The sequence below is a fragment of the Carassius auratus genome, chromosome 6, assembly GCF_003368295.1.
Source record: "Carassius auratus strain Wakin chromosome 6, ASM336829v1, whole genome shotgun sequence".
NCBI classification, from domain to species: domain Eukaryota; kingdom Metazoa; phylum Chordata; class Actinopteri; order Cypriniformes; family Cyprinidae; genus Carassius; species Carassius auratus.
Genome location: NC_039248.1, coordinates 9,361,567 through 9,386,031, shown reverse-complemented (window position 1 = coordinate 9,386,031; position 24,465 = coordinate 9,361,567). Strand labels below are relative to the sequence as shown.

Sequence of the window (24,465 nt, the reverse complement as noted above, 5' to 3'; positions counted from 1 at the left end):
ACTATAGTAGATCAGAATAGAGCAAGTACCATGTGACCGTCTTTCCATTAGATCAGCCCTCTATGATGTTTGTCATGTCTCACTATTCAACACAAATATACGCATTTCTAAGGGATTTTTTTAAAGCATTCAGCACAACAACGGTTGGCACACTATGAAGTAAAAACAAGTTACTGCACACACCCTAAACAAAGCAAAAATGTGACTGTTGTTTCACATGTAAACATATCCCAACCATTTTCCTTATACCTGGCTGCTTATCTCCAGGTGAGACAGAGAGCGGTAATATATTCAGTCGACAGTCATGTGACATTGCAAATGGTTTGAATTTATGGCCGATTTCTTTAGTTTTATGGTTTTGTTATGCACGTGCAATGTCTTATCAATTCCCATAAGAATTGTGGAACCGGATGAATAACAGTTACAATGCAGACCGTTGTAGTTTGTCAAAAACATTTTTTAGAAGATTCCATTTTATGTTAAAGGGACAGTTCACCAAAAATTAACAAAAGTGTCATCATTTACTCACACAAGTTGTTCCAAACCTGAGTTGAACACAAAACACAACATTTTAAAAAAGAGGACCTAACTGAATTTTTTCCACAATGTGGAAGTACTTAAATGTATTTGAAATACATCTATTTCATTCCAAGTATACTACAAATACACTGACATCTTTATGTGCTTAATAAAAATACCCTGCACTTGTACTTTTAGTATACTTAAAGTCTGCTAAATTAGAACAACTAATTTAATTGTGCAGAAGTAGTGCTGAAGTCCAGTTAAAAATTTCCTTAAGTACATTGACTGTGTTAAAGTGGAACTATTGCAAGTATACTTCAGGTACACTTTAAATATCTTGCAATAAAGACTGATATTATTAAGTTCATACAATCCTCATCAGTAGTGACATTAAAATTGTAGGTTTAATATTGAGAAATGTGCATAGAATTAGTACTCCAAATAAAGTTTAATTGTAGTCTTGAGCGATATGTCAGTTAAAAAAAGAAAAGATTTGAACTAAATATGAAATAAATTTTACGTTTAAATATTACATTTTATATATTATATTATAGTATTTTAAATATATTATTATTATTTTTTTACTAGCAAATGGCTACTACGAACTGTTTGGTTAGCTTCATTCCTTAAAATATATTTTGTGCTCATCAGAAGAAAGAATCTCATATTTGAAACTTGAGGATCTGCAAACAATGATTATTAAATTTGGGTGAACTATTACTTTAAAAAATACAGGCATTTTTATGTGTGATACAAAATATTCAGTTGCAGCACCCACCTACTGTCATTTGATAAAACTATTAAAATCTAAATAATTCACAATGCTGTGAATGAATGTGCTTCAAAAGTTGGGTAAAACATGTTATGCTTTGTCATTCTTGCGTTAACAAAGGTATACGATGACAAAGCGTAATCTAATCCTGCAGAAAACCAGTTCCTACTTCCCTGTCCTTGTCATCCATCCCGCTTTTCCGTAATTTACACAGGTACATGTGTCAGATGGTGTGTATGTGTGAAGGAGGGGTTGAGGATCTGAGAGAGATAGTGGGAGAACAAGATAATGATTAATATTTGAGTCACAGCTCAGAAGTATAATTCAAACTTGTGAAGAGCAGGTGAAGGCAGTCACACTTTACTGGAAGACCAAGACAGACAGGTCTGGAGAAAGACCATTGAAATACACATTTTGGGAACTTTTTTCAACTTTTCAGACTTTATTTGGACCCCATTGAAGAAAGCATCAAGATCAAAAGAAGAATACCATATTCCTCTTTTAAGGTAATACGTTTTTCTTTTCGTTTCACACTGCCCCTATATATATATATATATATATATATATATATATATATATATATATATATATATATAAAATACTGTTTATATAAACTATATACTGTATACATTTATCAGTGCATCGACTATATATTTTGAGTTTCACCTGTTTTTCTAAATCATATTTAGCCATTCATTCAACTTCCTGAACCACACTTGTAGACATTATTAAAAAAATATATTTTTGAAATGAATCAAAATTACAGCAATTGGTTTACAAAAAATAAACAAATTATAAAATAAAAATTAATTTCTTAATAATTTTTTGGGGAAATTAAATATCAGTTGTGAAAACTGTTTCTACAACATTTTTCAGAGTAGGACAACAGCATATATCTTTTAAGTTTAAGAATTCATTTTTTGTATTTCAGATTTTCTTCTGACCACACAACAGGATGGAGGAACCAGAAGTATCTACAGCATCACGTACCAATTCAATACGGCACCAACACAAGACACTGGTCTCTGGTGAGGACCAGGACAATGCCTGGGACGCTGGTCCAGAGTGTTCAATCTGCTTTTGTGCATACGACAACACCTTCAAGACACCGAAGCTTCTCAAATGTACCCATACCTTCTGTCTGGAATGTCTGTCTCGCTTTGTGACTATTTCACCAGAGCAGGAGGGTACCCAGATCACCTGCCCTCTTTGTCGGCGGTCAACATCCCTGCCTGAGCACGGTCCTCCAGGTCTGGACACCAGCCAGGAAGTTTTGTGTCAACTTCCAAGCGACCAGCAACAGGTGGAGAAAGTTTATCTAGATGGAAAGAGGCTGTGCTACTCAAACCCTATGATACCCAACTGCGTCTGCATTGACATCGGGGAGCATAAACCAGAGGAGACGCCGAGAAGAGAGGAGAGAAGAGAGGGATGTGGACACAGACTGCTGCAATTCTTGGGTTTTTATGGAAACTGGAAGAGGCTTGTTGTCTTAATAATAGTGCTTCTTGTAGTCTTATTCGTTATACTGTGGCCCATCCAGTGCTTTTTCTTCCCAAACTCCATGTCACAATGCTTCAGAAAATCATGACCTATTTTCCATCCTCCAACACCTACAGTCGGTACCTAAAACACACAGGTGGACACAGGAAGTTTTTATTCAAAACTGGAAACAGTTTAAATTTCATTAATTTGAAAAAAAGAAAAAGAAAAAGTCTAAAAGCATGACTGATAATATGAAACCACAGCCACAACCTTTTTACAGCTTCATATGACAGGAAACCTGTATTGTATGTATCTACTTTGCCATTTAAACTCAATATTTGTTACACAGAATTTCATTGTCATATCACATACTTCCTAAATGTCGCTGTAAATATTTACAGTTATTTTCTGTGTTTAAAACGGATGAATAAAATAAACATTAGGGTAAAACAGTTTTTATAATTTACACTTTTTTATAGGATCCTGCATGAAGGTTTGATTGTGTTGTCTGGAACCCTCTAAAAGCTCTTTGCACGTTTTGTAAAATAATAAGCCTGCAATTTATTGGGTTTATTTGAATTTCTATTTTATATATATAAATATAAATATATATATATATATATATATATATATATATATATATATATATATAAATTAAGCATGTATATTGACTAATGAGTTTTTAAAATGGTTGTATTAACAGGAAAATATATTTTGTAAAATATAAAAATGTGTATATTTTAATCAAATGTATCAAAATATCTTTTTAAATAAAATTTTCTCACTACGTCTGTGTATGTATATTTTCACCAAATGAAATTATTTTTTATTGCAAATTAATTATTTCCTAAAACTATTCCATTATTCATCTCAAATATATATTAAATAGTATACTTCAAATACATTAACACCTATTGTCATACCACTTAAGACTATATATATATATTTGAAACTTGGAGTATTTCTTTATTGCACAATGCACATTTATTAATATTAAGGCTAAAATAGGTTTTATTATCACTATCAATACAGATTGTATGATTTCTGTATAATATCAGTCTTTAAATGCAAGATACTTAAAAGTGTACCTGAAGTATACTTGCTTTAGTTCTACTTTAGCACAATCACATAGTTTATCTTTAGTTTGACCTCGGCACTACTTCTGTACGATTTAAGTGCATTAAGCATGAAATTAGTTGATAAATTTATTTAGCAGACTTCAAGTAGACAAGTTAAGTATACCAAAAGTACAACTGTACGGTATTTGTATCAAGCACAAAAATATGTAAATGTATTTGTAGTATTTTTTTTCCACTAGGATATTTTTTCTGTTTTTATTTTTATTTTACTAAATAATATACTAGTAATATTCTTCTAATATATTTACAGTTATACTTCATGACAATATATAACACTGCCAGACTTTTATTACCACAGATTGATCACAACATGTTTTTACAGTGTTACTTCCCGAAAACCGAAAAAAATCTAAGGATTTTCCATCCAGCGTGTTGTTCAAGGATTTAACCCTTTACTGAATAGCAGCTTAGCTGAACAGTGTCAGATTCGTACCATCTCCCCAGAGAAACCCTATTTATAAATGTGAAATGGAATGCCCCTCTGAGAATGCAGGACACATGCACACCTCCATGTGATCAGACACATAGCTCTATTTATAACAGACCTGGACGTAGGGCCCCTCTTTCCCACACGCAAGGGCAGAGGAGTTTTTGAAGGTGTACCATGCCAGTATCGGATCAACACTGAAGTTACTTAACACTGAAGTGTTTCGAAAGCACAACTAACGACTAAAGGTAGGAAAAACATAAAGGAAATGAGATTTTTTAATGGAAGCTGACTGGATGCAGAGTTTGCGGAGCTAGAACTTTGTGGAAATATTTTCCATTGGCCTGTGCTGTGTGTAGTGGTGCTACTGTACCAAATATACCTAACCATGTACGCAGTGAAAAAGGACATGATGCACAGGGTATCATTAATATTTATAATTTAATAAAGAACTAAAGATTTAATCAAATAATACTAAAGAACTAAAGACTGGATCAAATAATAATTGCAAAACAGTTATGATGTTCCTGGGAAAGAAAAAGTGTAAATGAGCCTATAGCTGAATGCATTATCCTAAGATTATATGTGTGTCCACGTGTGTTTGTAAAACAATGCCCAACAACCTAGATAAGATAAGACTGTTTTCCACTAAAAAGCTGTAAATCATGATTGGCATTCTTGGCATCAAGAGACACATCCAGGTCATTTCTAAGGAACTGGACCATGCAAAATATTTGCAAAGGCAAGTCACCCAAACAACACATCATGCTGCTGTTTTTTATGTGGGGCTATTTCCTCTCACTGACATTTCAATACACAAATCACCTTGCAGTGAGTTGTTTTGAATACTCTGTGTACAGAGTTTTTGGAGTCAGCTTACAGTCAGACCTAGATCATCCTCACAGGGGTTTTGGAGACAATTTGAGCAGTTTTTGTTTATAAACATTTCAGAATTTGAGTTACTAAACAAAAGTATATTTCTCATTTAATTTGTGGAAAAGGAGTTCGGGCTCTCACCTGCTGGATTAGAATGGCCTACTTAAAATATATATACTGGGGAATTTTGTCTTTTGAACAACTGAAACTTGTTTTCTGTACAGTGTTGCGTTTTAGTTTTGTGTGTGGTGCACTGTCAAATGTTTACTATCCAATAACTAATAATATATATATATATATATATTTCTTTTTTTTACAGTTTTATTTAGTTGAGTCTTACAATTTTATTTTGTAACTTGTGTAAAAAAAAAAAAATATAATAATAATAATAATTCTCACAACCATAATAAAGTCTTGTATGGTTCTGTCATTCATGTTAAAGGGGCGGTGAATATCACTCAATATCCTGTTAACCTTGAGTACCTATAGAGTAGTACTGCATCCATCATAACTCCAAAAAGTCTTTAGTTTTATTATATTCATAAGAGAAAGATAGTCTGTACCGATTTTTACCGGAAAAACACGAGCCGCTGTAGGCGTGACGTGTGGGCGGAGCTAAAGAATCACGAGCGCGATTAATTTTGCGTTGAGAGCGTTTGGAAGCTGTGACGGGCTGAAACTGAATGAGAGCAGCAGCAGCAACGACTCGCTCCGAGCGGGGCTCGAACCCGGGTCTCCAGCAGGGGAGGCGGAAGCATTAACAAGGAGGCAGAGATATTTTAAGCAGTTTTACTCACCGCATGCGGTTCCAACACACGATGGTGACCCTTTTTCGTTGGGACTGCATTATCCTTAAGAAATAAACGATACGCAAATCCGGCGTCAAACTGGGCCTTGTTTGTAAAACAAGCATCTTCGAAATGCAGGGAACAAACAAAAACACTTGCACAAATCCGTTGATGCTCTGTAAAAAATAAACTCCATCCACTGGTCCCTTACTGCTGTTTTTTTTTTTGGTAATCTGTGCAGGGTTGTCTTGCCCTGGCAACCAAAAACACACTTCTTTTGTGACATTTCGCGACGCTCTCGCTCTGATCAGTGAATGCCTGTGCGCTCTCAGTGCTCTGCTATACGGGAGCGCGCGCTCTTCTGGCAAAAGTGCCCTAGGACCCATATAAGGAAATTCCGCTCCATCTAACGTCACACAGAGCCATACTCGAAAAAAAAATTCCGAAACTTGTTCCAAAAATACTCCTTCAAACGTACAACTTAATTTTTGAAACTTTGTCCATGTTTAGCATGGGAATCCAACTCTTTAACAGTGTAAAAAACTCAGTATGCATGAAATAGCATTTCACCCCCCCTTTAACTTTTAACCAACAGATAACTTTAACTCATCTAGATCAATTTCCTTTCTTGTTGGTCAAATTTTTGTACAAATGATGGTTATTATATTAAAATAAACATGAAAATTGTACAACTGAATTGAAAGATCAGTCTATACTGATCAGCTAAATAAAATAGATTCCTGTTCAAAGGGTTTTTTGCTGAAATTAATATTTTAATTCACCAAGGATGCATTAAATTAACTTTTGACCAACAAACTTTTGAACGGTAGTGTATATATTTTGGTAAAAAATTATTATTATTATTATTGTCTGTTTCTATCTTTTTATTAGATGTCATACCAAACCTTTTGAGCTCAACTGCAATGGATGACTTAGACCACAGTGTGCTGATAGCGGAGCAGGACTGGGACTGTTTCTGTACAGAGAGTGAGGAATGTTCTGTTCAGCAGGCTAAGCTTGCAGCCTTAGATGAGTCTGGCTTCAGTGACACTGATGATGACAAAACCCTTGTCCCAGTGTCATCTGTTCCCACCCAAACAAGCCCTGACCAACCTTGTGAAGAAGATCAAGTAGTAGAATGTAAATTACAACATACATCTGAGAATTCAGAGTTTACTGAATATCCTAGTTCTAATACAGAGCCACAGAATACCAGGTTTACTGAGCAGACGTCCGATGCTGGAGCAAATGAACCGGGGGCTACATATGAAGACGGCAACCTGACTGAGAAGTTAAACTTAGAGAAATTAAGAGGAAACTGTGAAAATACATTAAGCCAAGCCACAAACACACCAGTCTCTGAAATAAAGCATGAAAAGAGTATAGATGGCATAGAAATGCAAACTGAAATGACAGACTGTTCAACAGTGGCCAAAAAAGAGAAGGAACGTTGGTTTGTGACTGTAAATGACAGCCCAGTCCGTCTGAGAGTAAAGGATCCCACCTCAGTCCAAAAAAAAAGAAGAAAAAAAAAAAAACCTTCTAAAAACTTCAGACAGAATACCGGAGTGATGGAGAAGTGCTCTTCCTTAAATAACAATACAGAACCAAATGAAACTACTGAGAGACAAATAACGCAGGAGACATTTGAACAAGAAAATATTTCTTTTTACTCACCCAATATTCAAAATTTCGAAGATAGTAAATGTATTTTGCCCACTGGATCATCTGAGGATCATCCTATTAGTCTAAAAAAGGAAAGCATGACAGAAATGCCAGAAGCAAAATTAGAAAAAAATCCCGCCGACTCTCTAACTTCACTTTTAACCCCCAAACAGATGCCACAGACCATGTTTAAAGATCTCACTGGCTCTTTGCCACAGTACTGTGATCATGAAAGCGCAGTGTGTGATAAATATGACAAATCCGTAGTAGAAATTAACTCTGAATGTCAACATACAACTGATCATTTAAGCCACTTTAATATTGACACAGAGGTGGAAAGTCCCAGATTTATTCTAGGTGCCTCTAAACCCACTGCTCCTTCAGATACTAAAGAAGAAAAAACAGAACAGCAAGAGCCCTTGGGAAAGTCCAATAATAGAGAAGTATCCCAAGAGACACAGTCCTCTAGTAACAGTGCCAAGACTTCAGGTCCAACTCCACCCATATTTGCCATTTCCTCCTTTTGGGATGAAATGGAAAAACTGACAATAAATGATATTTTGCAGCTTAGAACAGCCAATAACAGGACAGAAAACATAATTCCAGAAGAAAGCAGCCCTGTGGTCACTGTCAACACTCATCTTCTAGATAGGGGTGAGGTGGAATCTAAAGAGGATAGTTTAGAAGATGGCCTTGTAGACGACGCAGCAGATTCAGACTATTTCACACATTTGGATGACTCTAAACCAGACCGGTCGAGCTGTGAATTCTCAGCTTACTCTGATTTCGATGAAGAGTTTCTACAGCTTCTTCATGCAAGTGCAAACCCTAGCCCTGAACCCCTTGAAGGAAAAGAGCAGACCCAAAGTTTTCTTGAGTCTGGCATGGAATCAGAAGAAACTTGGCGGAGTGAATCAAAAGAGATGGTGAAGCTGTGTCCTGAGAGTGATCCCTCATTATTTTTGTATTCAGAGACAGAAGCAGAGATGCAAGACATATTTCTAAAAGCTAAAGAGGGCGAGAACATGAATGCCTTTCTACTGGACCATTGTAGCACAAGGAGATCAACGCCTTCACCAGTTTTATCGATCTCTGATATTCTAGACAATCAGTGTCTGCAGACGTTCTTCGACATTTTGGGAAGTGACACCGAAGCAGAGCAACACCAGACTTGGAACCCAGATAGAAGCACTTCACTTTGTTTTTCACAGAACTTATCTGTGGCTGAGACTTATGATGACTTCTTCTCAGACTTTGAAGTTGGGAATTTTCTCTTTCCTTCAATTCAAGTTTCAACAAAGAGTGAGAAAACACTGGTTCCTGTTTATTCCTCTTCTCATTCAGTGGTGAAAGACCTAGACTATCCAGAGGTAGAAGAGGTGATACCGTCGGATTGTGAAGACGAGAGTGCCCCAATCAGAGTTATGAGATGTGCAAAGCCCTCTGACACATCAAACATTTGCTTTATCACTAGAACCTGGAGAAACCTGTCTTTGAGACGCACCAACCTTTTAATGGGAAGGACCTGGTGTAGGATGGCCACCTCTTGGGGTTTTCCCAAGACAGCTGACACCGTCTACGGTTATAGAACAAGAACTACAAGTTCTTCTATAGCTCAACCAAAGCTTCCGGAGCTTTTTCTAGAGAACCAGGCCCTTGGACAAGTGACAGAACATCAGATACGTGTTGGGGCAACGGTTGCAGACACAGGTACATTCTTAGAGCATGTATTTTTGTTTTTGTAGATTAAATAGATATGAAAATGTCAAGTCTAACATTGCAAAATTCTGTTTACAGATAGAGATTGCATTCTTTTTTCATTAAAGCAAACAGACATGTGCCTTGTTTGCATTGCTTTTGCGTCTTGGGTACTAAAGTCAAGCAACCCACAATCTACAGACATGTGGAAAGCAGGTAAAACCAGCATGCTGATAAAGAGATTTGTGTAATAAGACACAATGATCAGGCTGTTACATATTAAATTAGGCAGTTTATTCAGATAATATGAGCACACAAAATTAACATGATCCTTTTTCCCTCTATTATTTCTCAGCTCTTCTGGCAAACGTGAGCGCGATATCTGCCATCCAGTACTTGCGGCGATATGTAAAAGAAGGATGAACCATAAAAATCTAGTATTAGAGCTTTCTGAGGATTTCTCACAAGGGGCCAGTGTACAGGAAAGGGTTAATTTTGCACAGATTCACAACAAACACTTTAGTAAATACACATGTTAGATCTTATTCCATATTTACTAACAGTCTAATATTTTCATGTTTAATATATCCATGTTACAAAATAGGTGTTCAATCAATAAATATCTCATCAAAGGACAATTTTGTTAAAGAAAAGCATACAAAACAAAGGAGGAAACATTCGGGGGGGGGGGGGGGGGGGGGGTTCTCCGTACAAACACATGTTTAGTTAGAAGACATATATTGCTTTAGATATTATGTTGATATGGACCAGAAATGACAACTGGTAAGTTTTGCGTCAGTTATATTCAGGACTCAAGCTGTGCTATACATATTTATGTTATTCACAAGTAAACTATTTTATAGTGTTCATATAAAAAACATTTTCACTGATAATCACTCTAGATGTATCTATTAAATGCAAAAAAAAATTCATTTGGCCAAAAAAAGAAAAGAAAAAGTTAATATAGTTTTTCAGTGAAGAAACCGATTTGAGTTGTTTCATGAAGAATATAAATTTGCACATAAAATATAGTTGGAAGTTAAGGAGGTATAAGAAAGTGCCAGAAAAATACGACTGCTGCTGAATGTCAAATATTTCCATAAGACATAAGCAAAGACTGATGTCAGTGTGACAAATGTATATAAAACAGCCCCAAAAAATTATGCTTACAAAAACTAATTAATATACAGTATATTACTAAAAGAAAATGCATTGATGAAAAAAAAAATGAAAATATCTGAGTTAATCTGTTAATGGATGAGTAAAAATGATTCTGTTTGTAATAATCATGCATTTATCATTGAAATGAAAGTTTAAAAAAAAACTGGGTTGCACTTTATTTTACAGTATGTGTACTTACATGTACTTATAGTGTACTTACAGTGTATTTACCTAAGAAATTTATGGTAATACAAGGTAACTACATGGGGTAGGGTTAGGTTTAGGGGTAGGTTCCGGGTTAGTACCTAGTTATTACATAGTTATTGTAATTACTATAATAAGTACATAGTATGTACATGGGGAACAGGACTGTAAAATAAAGTGCTACCAAAAACTGTATGGTAATTGCAACCAGACAATACTGTGCATGTGAAGACAAGTATGCATAAAGACATGGATACTAAAATTAGAATATAATTCCCATTTAAAATATCCATATACTTTGTAAAATGCTACTGCAAATATTTAGTGTTAACTTGAAGAAAATAATGACTTTTTGGCAGTTTTGGAAAAAAGTGACCCATCAAAGTTCCAATAACGGCATTAACAGATAACACTCTTCAACTGTCTGCTTTAACACATACAAAACAATGGCACTCCATTTCATGTTTTCTATTGTTATTTTAACAATTAATAGTAGTGCACAACAATACACTTGTATTGCATTAAACCATCACAAAATTACTCTCTCTCTCTATTGTGTTTATAATGTATTCCATCTTATTGTGAGAATGCTGTGCTCTTTCCCAACCATCATGACTATGAAAATGAGATGTTTAATTGGCCAAGTGCACATGCTAGGATTGAAGCTGGTAGTGAGGATACCATCAGATATGCCCAGATATGCCATATGCATTTTATTGCTAAGTGCACGTACCTCTTTATAAATGAACTAACTAAACTTCTGTGCCAAGTAGGGTTACCCATGAACTGACCTGCTTTATCAAAATGTGAAAACACTGCGAGCAGGTGACTATAGGTCTGATCATTCTTCTACAGCATCGTATGACCATGGCAGTGAAGCGACTGTTCTGCAGAGCTAGACACACTGCACTCATCATACTAGTACTCAGCCTGCATGTGGTCTACATTATTAAATAAAAAAAAGCTAAATTGCTGAAAGAATAAGATATTGTAGAGTTTACTACATGTGGGTTTTACTGTATATTGATGAGCACTCTGAGGTAAAGATGAAGAGACTGTCAGAGAAAGGGAAGGACAGAGTATGTAAAGCATGCACTTCTTGCACACAGGTCATCTGAAGTTTTTGTATCCAAATCTATCATTGCAACTTTTCAATTTCAACAGTTAATATATTATTTTAAACATATAATATTTACAATCTTTAAACGAGTGTTTCAATAATCTTTGAAACTAAATTGTGATAAACTCTGGATATTGGACAGCACTTTTCAAATACTTAGTAAATCTATAATATTGTGCTTTTAGCACAATAATGACATTACATGGGAACTTAATTTCCTACAGAAACTTCTAAATTACAGAAATTTCTAAATGGTGTTCATGCAAGGAAAGAAAATTCAGTGTGCTTCAAAAGGATAGTTCTTTCTTACAGCACAAAGGAGTCGGTCAAACGTCTATAAGAGCCAAAAGAGGGATAAACCCACGCTGGGTTTTCTGAAATATAAGGTCTGATACCCTGAACACAGAATCACTCAGTAATCCACAGTGGAGGATTTGTTCATTTCAGGACTGCTTGTCTCCCTCTTTCTTCAGACGGCTGTCAAAGAGACAACAGAACAACACTTTGTCAATTAAAGTGCCCCTATTATGGATTTTTTAAGATTACCTTTCATGCAGTGTAACAGCTCTAAATGAATGAAAACATCCTGCAAAGTTTTAAAATAGAAAGTGCACCATGTATAAAGTTATTGTCTCTCAAAAGAAAGAGTCAACTCTGTATGATTTAAAGGAGTCATTTTAAAAACGAATCCCAAGCCTAGCATATTGCCCACCCAGTTGTTGGTCTTTTCGCATTGGTCTGAATGAAAATGCTAATTCATCCTTTGCCACAAGGTGCCGCATTTGGAGCTGTAAAAATAGCAGTCTCCCCGTTAACACTGTATTAAAAAAAACACTGCCCTCACAAACCTGCTTTATCAAGCATTACCATGGACAGTAAAAAAATCTATAAAAAAATAGACATCTCCACTTTCTTCCAATTAAGAAAAGTGAATTTCAGAATGACCGCTGCCATCTTGGGTAAATGACGTCATTTGGAGCCAGAGTCTGCGCAGTAGTGGTGTGGGGTAGAATCAAACTCCCGCCCAAACTGCTGCAGAGCTGACCGAATCAACCACGTCCCCAGAACTTCTCATTTGACTGCCCTATACTGAAGGTAAATACAACAACTAACGACTTAAATTTAAAAACATACAATAATATACTATATATTTAAAACAAAGAGTAGTGATGTAGGCTATTTCTTTTATTATTTAAAATAATAACTAATAACTAGTCTACCACAATGTGTGGGACAGCAAAATCAACAATCTTTAGTTTAATATGCCACTAGAAACAACCATAGACTGTATAAAAACATGGATGTAGTGTCCATGATTTCACCCGTAAGTTTCAGAAGAGTGTTTTTGAAACTTAAAGTAGGGGCCATCATGGCAGCGCATCACTCTACTAACAGACAGAGGGGGACCCCCACCCCCCCGGAACACGATCGCGAATGGACCAATGGATGCCCGACTCCCTACCTCACACCAGGCCCCGGGTCGGCAAAGGATGGCTCTGCTCCCGGATAATTGAAAATGGGCAAAGAGGTGGAAGCTGGTTGCTGAAACCATGCCCACCTAGCTCGACTGCATGGACAGCAGCGGCAATCCACCTGTCACTCAAGTGGACACACTTCTGCTGCAAAGTTGGGCATTTTAACATGGGGAGTCTAGGGGATTTACCCCCTTTTGCAGCCAGCCTCCATCAATCTCTTTATTAAACTTTAACATGAAATAGTTTTAGTCACTTCCGTGTTGGCTTCACGAGAGAGAGCGGGAGGTTGCTGCTTGGACACAACTCTTAAATTATGAAATGGTCCTGCCATTTCAGAAGATTGATTCCTGTAGACAGTACACTATAATTAGAGTAGGCAATCATTAGTTTAGTCTGCCTAATTATTTTTTTATATCCATAAAAAGAATTGTAACTGTGCCAGATAATGATCACCTGCTTTTTCCCATCATAGCTAACGTTAGATATGTTATCTTATCTAATAACATTTATTAGTTAGCTTATAAAGCCCACATTTAACCTATACATTTAACAGTAATGCATTTTATGGACGACCGTTTCATGAACCTAGGAGAGGAGATCATTCTGACTTTGCTACGACAATATGATGCTTCTGAAAGAGCTAATCGAAGTATGCTTTGTTATTAGTTTAAGTATTTGCTATTGAATGTTGAAATTCAGAGTTTTGCGCGTTATGTGTGTGTGTGTGTGTGTGAGAGAGAGAGAGACAGCTGTCTTAACCGTCTGTGGCTTGTGTGCTGCAAACACAAGCGAGCTTCATCACGGGCTTGAAATGATGGTAAAACTAAGGACATTATTAACGGTCTTTACATTTATTTTGAAAGAGGAAGTTCACTATTATGTAAAGGGGTGTTACATTTACGCTGAGTGCTTGCAGTGATTGGCCAAACCATTTGTGAGAGCCCTGGCATAGAGGACCTACAATAATCTAATGTATAATGTATGTTTTTTTTTTTTTTGCATTAACGCATGTCAACATATTCTGTTATACCAAAAACACTAAATAATAATCTTTAAAAGAGCTTCATGTGACCCCTTTAAGCAGTAAACTTTGCAAAACAAAATTTGTCACTGCCAAAACTTGTGACAACAAGTAGTCAACTTGTTTTACTTTATGTTCCCAGTCTTATTTTAAATAATTTTCTGTACATGCTAATTCAATGAACAAATATTTTTGCAATCTTACATCAAAACATCTTATTTAAACATGAACAGAACATTAAGGTCTCTGTGCTTCACCTGTAGTAGTCTTCTTGGCTTGGGAGAGGAGCACTATGTAAGTGTGCATGTCCATGTAGCCACTGCTGCTCCAGTGCCAGCCTCTGCAGCTCTGCTGACTGTGCCTGCATTGCCTGCAACTGATGCGCAGCAGACATAGGAGCCAGGGGTCCTGGTAACTCTCTGGGGAATGGTGCTCCTATTAAAGAAAGAGAGAGAATATCTTACTTCAGTTACTGTAATGTGTATGTAGGTGCTGAATGGTCTTGTGAGGCAACAATAAAGCAACAACGGGTTGACAAACATTATTGCATAACATAGCCATTTTGGCTATTTGAGTAATGAAATTCACAATGATTATTATCATCAGCAAAAGACAGGCCAGATGTAATACATAGACACTTTTTCATTTGGAGGGAGGGACATTCAATGTTTGTATCATTATTAAATTATACAGTACAGTTTCAAAATTTTGGGGTATGTGTTTTTTTTTAAGAATGTATTACTTTTATTAAGCAAGCATGCATTAAGTTAATTAAAAGTGATATTAAAAACAAATAATTGCCTTTCTTTTCATTTTCAATTGATCAAAGAATCCTGGAAAAATAAATCACTGTTTCCACAAAAATATTAAGATGCAATGTTTTCAACATTGATTATGATTAAAAAAAATATTTCTTATGCACCAAATGAGCATATTAGAATGAATTCTGAAGGATCATGTTACACTTAAGACTGCAGTAATGGCTGCTGAAAATTCAGCCTTGCCACAGGAATAAATTAGATTTTTAAATATATTAGAATTAAAAACAGTTATTGTAAAACAAATACATGTTTGATCAAATAAATGTAGCCTTTATCTTAAGACAATACTTTTAAGATCAAAAAATGTCATAGACTTAAATATAAATAATATTAAATCTTAAATATTAATTCCAAAGAACTGATTTAAACATGGTTAAATGTGTTAAAAGGAGCTCAATGTACTACATTCTTATTGGCTACTGAAAGAGTAATATTTTATTTTACTTTAAGAAAGTGACTTCATGCAGGTGATGTGATATGTCTAATCAAAGGGCAGGATGTTTCACTGCTCAGCAGTGGACATTGTTTAGGCCTGGCTTTATGGGTTGGAAATGTTAATTATTCAGAATTAACTTGAAACTTTCTTTAATACTACACGTGAAATGGGGAGTCTATTTGGTGACTCACCAAACAGAGGGTGGCGGAGCATTTCATGCTCATGGGATAACTCACTGAGTAGGGGGTTGGAGATGGCACCAGGTGGGTAGGGGAATCGTGCCAGAGGGGGCCCAGCAGCCAATGGGTCCACCAGAGGATGAGGCCCTTGGCCTGAAATACAAAAGCATTGATTTTCCATTTACTTTCTTAAAAAATGTGATCTAAATAACTTAACATATTTTGCTGAAGTTCTCACCTTGATTGAGAGGGTCCTGTTGGTGCAGATGAAGATGGGAGTGTATATGTGAGTGCTGGTGGTGGTGTGGTGTAACATTAAGCATCTGTAGCCGTGCAACAGGGTCACCAGCAGCAACAGAGGCCATCCTTTCAGCATGGAGCCGTTCAGCTGTCAAACGCTCAGCGTAGCTGATTTCCGGCCGAGGGGGTGCCGCTATGCTGCGCTCCATGGCTGGGTGGAACTGAGCGAAGGGGTGAGGTCCAGCCACATGAGGGAGAGGCAGGGCTCCATGGCGGGCGAAATGCTCCATGGGATTTGCTGATGGATGAAGTGGGTTCTCCAACTCCGGTGGTTTCACCTCAAATCCGGGCTTCATTCTTTCTCGGATCTCTCTCTCTCGAAGTTCACGAAGCTCTCGCTCTCGAAGGGCTGGGTCTGCTGCGTACAGCCCTGGCATGTGATAAGCTAGCAGGTGCTCACCCGGCCCAAGTGGCATGAAGAAAGGATGGTTGCGGTTGTTGGGCGACATGACGTGGGGGCGGGCGTACTCGCTGAGTGTGCGGAGGGCTGGAGTGTCAGGGCCGAGATATGGTGGAACTGCAGCCACGGTGGTGGGGGGAGGAGGCTCGAATGATGGACGGCCTGGTTGCACATGGGCAGCAAGCAGGTGGTCACTTATTCGGCCATCATGGGATGAGCTTGAAGCACGCTATGTAAAAAAAAAATTTTTTTTTTTTTTATAAAAGAGCAAAAAAAAAAAATTAATATTATGAACTTCTTTAAAAAGAGATCTTTATCAAAATTGGTAAACAAAAGCAGATCTGTAACTGGCAACCTATATACAATTTTAAACACTGTAGGCGTAAAAGGATAAAAATATTTCTGCATGACATTTCACATTACAGTCAATAGAAATTGTAAAATAAATTAACAAACATAAACATATATATATAGATATATATATAGTTTTTCTGAAACATCAAATTCAAAAGTAAGTGCCACGTGTACTTACAGAGGCTTTATCAGAGTCTCTCTCTCTTTCTCGCTCCCGCTCTCTTTCTCTCTCCCTCTCACGCTCTCTTTCTCTTTCTCTCTCTCGTCCCTGTCGAGCACTCAGCTCTGCTTCTCTTCTGGATCTTTCAACAACTTCCTCTCGTTTTTTGGCCAGTTTTGAAGAGGCCAATGGGGTAAAGTACAGGTCTGTGCGAGAGCAGGAGTTGTAACCTCGGTTGAGGTGTTTGATGAATCTGCAATTGACAAAAGAGAACTTACTTTGTATGCTGAATTACACAGTTATTTGCATCTTACTGAACAGCATTTTGTTAGAATATAAAAACATTTAGGGTACTACATTGGGAAACCTTTTTTGTATATTTTTAATTTAAAAATTATTACAAATTTCAAGTATTTACAAATGTGATCTCTATACCTTGCTGACTGACTTGCGTGACTGGGTATGTCAACCACTGTCGGTACTGGAGAGGGACTTCTGCGAGGGGGAGGCGGGCTGTCACACTCCTCCTCCTCATCAATTGGCTCCTCTTTGATATGAGCCTGTCCAACAGGAGTGCTTGCTGAGGAGGATGTGGAGGGCTGATGGGCAGGGATCGGAGAAGCATACAGAGGGAATGAAGCAGTGGACTGAGCTGCAGGACTATTTTGAGGAAGCAATGGGTGAGAACTTTCTGCAGCTGGAGGGGCACCACTAGTATGACCTTTGACCTGCTGGCTCTGCGACTGAATCAGAACGGAAGGTTGAGCAGGGTGATTTTGTGGAATTATATGCAATGGAGGAGGCTGGGAACAAGGCAAGTGTTGTGAGGGCAGGGAAGCAAGCGGTTTTAGAGCAGGAGGTGGAGGAAGATTAGGGTGAATCTGCAGAAAATGGGGTGGAGGTGCAGAAAGGTGAGGGGGCTGCTTGTGAGAAGGTGGAATTGGAGTGGTCGGAGGGGGCTTGATTTGGGATGCTGCTGTAGGGGGAAGAGGAGGAAGAGGGCTCTCTTTTTGAAGGTGCAATGGTCTGGAAGCAAACCCTGGTGGCTGATTTGCCCCAGATGAAGGATTCTGCAGCTGATCTGGATTGTGCTGATAATGGGGCGGCACAGGGAATGACTGCCCCTGCCCTGGACACTGAGACGAGGAGTTTGAATAAGAGGTGGGGGGTTCAGGTCCCCTGGGACCACATCTGAAAGTGGTTGGAGATGGAACCTCCTGGGAAACCTCTATGGATGGTGCCTTCGAGGTGGTGGTAAAAGTTCCAGGTAAAGGTTCGGATGAGGACACAGGCAGAGAGGGCTGAGGAGATGGTGGTGTTTCAGATGGGGCATGTGTTGTTGGGGTCTCAGCAGGCTGTTGCGGCTGGGATTTTGGGGTTGGGCCTGGTGCAGGGGGTGGTGCTGGGGAGTCCGAGTCGCTTTCGTTGGCCTGCAGGGGACTGGCCAGGCTGGGGGAGGAACTGCGGTTGTCCTGATCAATGTCTTTAGTGTCACTGCTGCCATCATCATTGGCGCTGCGGCTGTCGGAGCTCTCGCCTTCACCCTCACCTTCTGATGGAGAATCAGGACCCTCCTGGATTAGAGATACACTACTTAAAATCTAGACATCATGGCAGAATTATATGGATAGACATTATTATCAGTTACAGCTGAAACGAGATATATATATAGTATTTTCCGGACTATAAGTCACAGTTTTTTTCAAAGTTTGGCTGGTCCTGCGACTTATAGTCAGGTGCGACTTATTTATCAAAATTAATTTGACATGAACCGAGAGAAATGAACCAAGAGAAATGAACCAATAGAAAACATTACCATCTACAGCTGTGAGAGGGCGCTCTATGCTGCTCAGTGCTCCTGTAGTCTACACTGAATACATAGAGCGCCCTCTCGCGGCTGTAGACGGTAATATTTTCTCTTGGTTATTGGTTCTAAATAAATGCGACTTATAGTCCAGTGCGACTTATATATGTTTTTTTCCTCATCACGACGTATTTTTGGACTGATGCGACTTATCCTCCAGTGCAACTTGAATTCCGAAAAATACGGTATATATAGTGTCTTTTTGTGTTCTGTAAGTGAATCTTTAAATAATCTAAATGTAAAAATAGGTAGACATGAACATGCACAATTAGTATCCAACATAAAATACCCTTACCTGATTCTTAGGTCGTTTCATGTTTTTCCTTTCAGGCTCATCAGCATCTGGAGCTCCTGACTCTCTCTGTCTTTTCACGCCCTTTACAATAGACGCCTCTACTTTTATCTTCTAAAGTTTAAGAAAAAAAAAGGAAATAAAAAGGTTAAACAACACAAAATGGATTAATATACAGCTGTGCACTTTTTTACAAACTCTAAACTGAGCAGGTTCCTTTTTATCACTACCTTGCTGGTCTTCCCAGCCACTCCATTCTTGATATCAGAGCTGGAAGCCCTGGTTGCCATAGCAGTGGAACTGGCTCTGGGGGACTGTCCATTAGATCGCACATCCTCGAGGGTTGGAGACATGCTCCTGTCTGGACTTCCAGTTGGTCTGTTGCGCCCACTCCGAAGTGATGACATCTACATGTAGAGACAAAGGAAGGCTAAATTAAGCAAACTACTCTTTACATCACCCTAAGCACAGCTCATGTGGAAGATAAATCTACATGTGGTGGAACCCGGCTCCGTCGGGTCTTCATCCCATGTCTGACTCCCTCTTCCTCTTCTCTGACAGGTTTGAAGAGGTAGGGTGGATCTGCTGGTTTGGGAACAGGTGGCAGGCGCCGATGCTTGCTGAAATGAGAGTGGCAACTAGAGCACAGCAAGACGTTGTCTCTCCCTCCATGATGCCAGTCTTTGGAGTCTGAAAGAAACATTTGTGTGAGTCATACTAAAAGTTCAAGGTATATAAAGAAGTTAGAAGAGTTAAAATGTTGATGGTTAATGTCGAAGTTAACTGATATTTGCAACCTATTTTACTTCTGTAACTTAATATATTCTACCTTTCAAAGGTTTGCTGAAATTAAAGTATTTTATGATCACCAAGACTGCATTTTTTTATTAAAAATAAATTAAGAACTATTATTGTGACAATTTAAATTAACTGTTTTCTATTTCAGAAATATTATTTATTACTGTGATGGCAAAGCTGAATTCTTCTCCAGTCTTCAGGTATCACATAAGCCTTCAGAAATCATTCTGATATGCTGATTTGCTGTTTAAAAACACTGCTTCTTCTTATCAATGTTGTAAATAGTTTTGTGGCCGACTATTTTTGAGCCTTCTTTTGAAATAGAAAAGGGTGAAACACTTACTAGTGGTCAGACAGTGACTGCAGGCTTGACCTTTGCCACTCTGCTCACTATCCTCACTGTCCAGATCATCTTCACTTGCAGAACTAAGTTCCACTACAGGAAGGGAGACAGAAAACACAAATAAATGAATAACATTACTTCTTGTGGAGTTACTGCCTTTAAATTATAACTACATAAGATCTGCAATCATGTTTTGACAGTCTGCAATAAATGGACAGACATATGGTGCATAGTGCCACACTCACTGGAAGAAGTGTGAGATGTTGCATTGGCTGCAGCTGTCGCGTTGCGAGTTTTCACTTTGCGAGACACCGGCTGCCTTCTCTGCTGCCGATGAGGTCGTGACGCCATGGCTTCGGGAGTTTTCTTCCAGTAGTAGTAGAAAGTGATAAGCTCACCCTGAGATGACAAATATGTAAAAAACTAAATATAATGAAAGACTGAAGCTAACACACATGTATAATTAGATTTAAAAAGGCAGGTTTCCATACCGTTTTCTTACTAGGAAGTAACTCCTTACGGATCTTAAAGAAGTTTTTTCCATACTGTCTGAGACCTCTGATAAACCGTTTCTGTAATTGAACATGAATAACAGATAGAAATCTTAACTTTGACTTTTTGAAAAGTTCTAGTATATAATATCATTCAACTAGGAATTACTAGGCTATATCAGTGACAAATGTCAAGCTAGAAGTGAAAAATACAGATTTAGTTTCTCACCACTTCATCTTCTGACCAGCACTTCTCAATGAGTTTTGGAACTGGTTTCTTCACCAGACACTGCAGGGCTTTTGCTGCGTTGTACTGGCTTTCATGGAGCTGTGCACAAAGCAAAATAAAATTACATACCCTAGTTGCACAGCAAATTAATTAAAGTTGAGATTAAAAGTAATGTTTATTTTTGAGAAATATTCACTGCCTTCAATTCAATTACATCAAAGATACTAGTGATGAAAATTTATTTTACGATAAAAATTACAAGCACTGACCGTATTTAAAGCATTTAATGTGGTGTCATCCCGGGAAGCTGCAAGACAACCATCCTCCGTTGAACCGCCATCACACATCCCTGCAAAAGCTGCCATGCTCCTGTTTATTCAGAGAACACAGAACAAAAATGCAGAAGATTATGTTGAATTACACACCATCCACAGACACCTCAAGATCCATTTTTAGAAACACCCTCAAAACGGTGAATGGAAACTGGCATCAAGCCAAGCAGCCATTACCTGGCAGCCCGTAGGTACATGAGAAGGTCACAGTCATTGACCCCCGGTGCCCACACCAGCTCCTCATTTCCTGTTACAGACTCTGTTCTATGAGCAGGGGGCGGCTGTAATTCAGGTAGTTTGGCCTGCATATGATAATATAATGGTTAAAAATAAAAGATAACAGTTTAATTAAGGTCTTTAAAGGGTTAGTTCACCCAAATATTTAATTAGCCCTCAAGTCATTGTAGGTGTATATGACTTTCTTCTTTCAGACAAATCAAGTCAAAGTTATATTAAGAATTGTCTTTGAACTTTAAAGCTGTTTAATGGCATTCAGCGGGTGTTGCAGTGCATCAGACCATAAGAAGTTAAATAAAAAGTGACCATCCATAATAAAAAGTGTCTCATACTGCTCCAGGGGTGAACAAAGGTCTCTGGGGGTGAACCATGGCATCCTGTAGCGAATCAATGTGTTTTTGTAAGAAAAATATCCATATTCAAAACAAAATAAACCACTTTAATGTAGCTTGAGCCAGCAGTTGCAAAACGGAAGCAGTTCCGGAGGAAGGACGTATGAGTTTAGCGTGGCTTCTTTACAAATCCTAATTTTGTACTTCTAATTAGTGACCATTGTTTTGTTTTGATCTCTCCACTGCATTTCCGCATGCGTCACTTCGGAGCGGTGCATGCACAAAGCCCACCTCTATATGTTATCCACCGGGAACTGCTTCCATTTACAACAGCGAGCACAAGCTAGATTAAACTGATTATTACATTTTAAATAAGGTTATTTTTCTCACAAAAATGCATTGATGCGCTAAAGGAGGCCTTTGTTCACCTCCCGGAGCCATGTGAGACACTTTTTATTAAGGATGGAAGCTTTCTATTTCCCTTCATTTGCACTTATGCTTGAAGGATCAAAGACAATTTTTGACATAACTCCGACTGGATTTGTCTGAAAGAAGAAAGTCAAATACACTTAAGATGACTTGAGGGTGAGTAGCTTAAATGAACACTTTAAAAGGTACACTCAGTAAATTGTTAACATTACAATTTACCAGTGGTTTTAAACTTTAAGCTTGGCTGTTGCCTCTTCCAGACCAGAGACATGTTGACATATCGTCCCCCTGGAATTATAAGGTTCTATCTGCATTTCGAGTTGTTTTGAGATATTGAGCTTCAAGGTTTTTGTGTTCCATTCGACTGTGTAGATAGAACCTTATTGTTTTTTAGTTTTTGTTTTTAAAGTCCCATAATGTACAGAACATTTAAAAAAATCTATCACATGATGTAAATAAATTGACACAGAATAAGAATATGTGAATAACTCAATTTTGAGTACCTTATAATTCCAAGGGGACGATATAGCATTCTTTATAAAACTTTTTTAATTATCAAAAATAATTACTGACTGCAACTTAATACACTGCATATCATCAAATACTTTTGGAAACACTTTGTAACCATTTTACCTGATGACTTGGTCCCACTCGAATCTCTCCTTGTGTGCTGTTCAGCTGCCTGAAAGACAAAATATTATTAATTTAATGAAACACGGCTGTGCAAGTACATTAATCAATCACTACATTAACATTTCTTGGCTGAAGCAATACTTACAGGCAACAATCCACAGGTAAATACTAAAAAATATTACGCCTGTAATAAACAAAACATGAATACAAATACCATATTTAAAAGAAAAATGCTAAGTAAAAAAAAAAAAAAAAAACTTAAGTCCCTGTCATTGGAGCTGTTTCATGTCGCTGTTTTCCACCCTTTTAAATCGCTTCCTTTCAGTGTTAATCATAGAAAGTGATTTGCCTATCAGCAGTGCAGATGATCAATCTAAATCCCGCCTACATAGCATAACCAGCCAATCAGCGTCTGACTTCTCCATTCCCTCCAAAGGTTATATAAACGGAGGCTGGGCCGTCCAGTTCATATATTTACACATAAATCAATTCGTTGCTGCGTGCAAAATCAAACACAGTGCAAATCGAAATCATTAAGCTCAACTTATGTGTGACGTGCACAAACACCGTTCGCTGTGTAATCATTTTGGGCGAAAGAAATATGCCAAAACAATTTCCTGTACAAATATTTACGGAACAGACGAACAAAACTCATTTGTAAAAGCAGTGCAGCGTTCAAACATGCATTACATACTTAACATTCAGCAACATTATCTACACAACATCTGCCCCATTTTATCTCGTCAGGCTCCTAGCTGGCCTTTGCGTGTGTGTGGCCGAGGGAGACGAGCTGTCAAGTTCAAAATCATCTCGGTTTGCACTAGAATGCAGAAGTACTCCTGGTGTCGCAAAAAGCGCTGGCGCGCGCAAAAGCATACATCTGTAATAAAAGAAGCCACAAACCTTCGCGGACTGAACAGGTCGTCCATGACAGAGGCTGCTTCGCTTGTGTTTACAGTTTGTTTGCTGCAGCGGCTCAAAACTATGCTTTCCTCTATTTCATACTACTCAAAATGGAGGCTGCGCTGAGTATTTTTTCCTCAGCGCAGGCGATGACCTCAGTGTTCACGCACAGCCTACTGAGATCCCCATCAACAAGCATAACTGAGCATGTGCCGCTGCAGCCAGCGCTAATGGGATCATCTTCGTGTCCGCTGTCTATGGAGATCAGCTTCAGGGAGATGTGTTTGGCCATCCTCCCGTGTCAACATTCACACACCAATATAGATGTCCCTATAAATTTAACCACTCTAGCCTTGATGGCATTCATTTTCATATTTGATAAAATTCAGCGTGCACGAACAGTGAAGAATAACAAATCTCGTCTTGGTATAGTCAGTGTGTGGGTTGTAGGATATAAATACAGTGCATGTAGATTCAAAGGACTGCCACTGTGGAGACGGTGGATTTATTTCGGCTCAGTGAATTAAGACGCTTTAAATGCAGCCGTGTCTGCTTAGATGGCATCTCTACAGCTTTACT

The 24,465-nt window shown here is 38.0% G+C and overlaps 3 protein-coding genes across 5 annotated transcripts; 2 read left to right on the top strand and 1 right to left on the bottom strand.

The window, feature by feature from the left end:
• Nucleotides 1-1,556: 1,556 nt before the first annotated feature.
• On the top strand, nt 1,557-2,897 carry LOC113094976 (RING finger protein 223). Its single transcript, XM_026260564.1, has 2 exons — nt 1,557-1,800; nt 2,226-2,897. Exon 2 carries the CDS (start codon nt 2,250-2,252, stop codon nt 2,883-2,885), a length of 636 nt encoding a protein of 211 aa, XP_026116349.1. The 5' UTR covers nt 1,557-1,800; nt 2,226-2,249; the 3' UTR covers nt 2,886-2,897.
• On the bottom strand, nt 2,698-24,195 carry LOC113094731 (arginine-glutamic acid dipeptide repeats protein-like). Of its 3 annotated transcripts, none has more exons than XM_026260381.1 (17): nt 23,887-24,192; nt 22,984-23,032; nt 21,530-21,654; nt 21,290-21,389; nt 21,021-21,119; nt 20,792-20,872; nt 20,546-20,699; nt 20,301-20,393; nt 19,653-19,849; nt 19,390-19,566; nt 19,163-19,273; nt 17,439-18,577; nt 17,022-17,256; nt 16,028-16,718; nt 15,802-15,942; nt 14,611-14,788; nt 2,698-2,920 (listed from the first exon to the last, which is right to left on the bottom strand). In XM_026260381.1, exons 1-17 carry the CDS (start codon nt 23,910-23,912, stop codon nt 2,908-2,910), a joined length of 3,609 nt encoding a protein of 1,202 aa, XP_026116166.1. In that variant the 5' UTR covers nt 23,913-24,192; the 3' UTR covers nt 2,698-2,907. The 3 variants fall into 3 exon arrangements, with proteins under 3 accessions (XP_026116166.1, XP_026116173.1, XP_026116157.1); XM_026260388.1 differs by lacking the exon at nt 2,698-2,920 and adding an exon at nt 11,503-12,334 and having other exon boundaries at nt 15,847-15,942; nt 23,887-24,195; XM_026260372.1 differs by lacking the exon at nt 2,698-2,920 and adding an exon at nt 11,503-12,334 and having other exon boundaries at nt 23,887-24,193.
• On the top strand, nt 4,446-11,277 carry perm1b (PPARGC1 and ESRR induced regulator, muscle 1b). The gene is made up of 4 exons (XM_026260433.1): nt 4,446-4,593; nt 6,901-9,384; nt 9,472-9,588; nt 9,728-11,277. The coding sequence occupies exons 2-4, from the start codon at nt 6,933-6,935 to the stop codon at nt 9,793-9,795; spliced, it is 2,637 nt and encodes an 878-aa protein (XP_026116218.1). The 5' UTR covers nt 4,446-4,593; nt 6,901-6,932; the 3' UTR covers nt 9,796-11,277.
• Nucleotides 24,196-24,465: the final 270 nt, after the last annotated feature.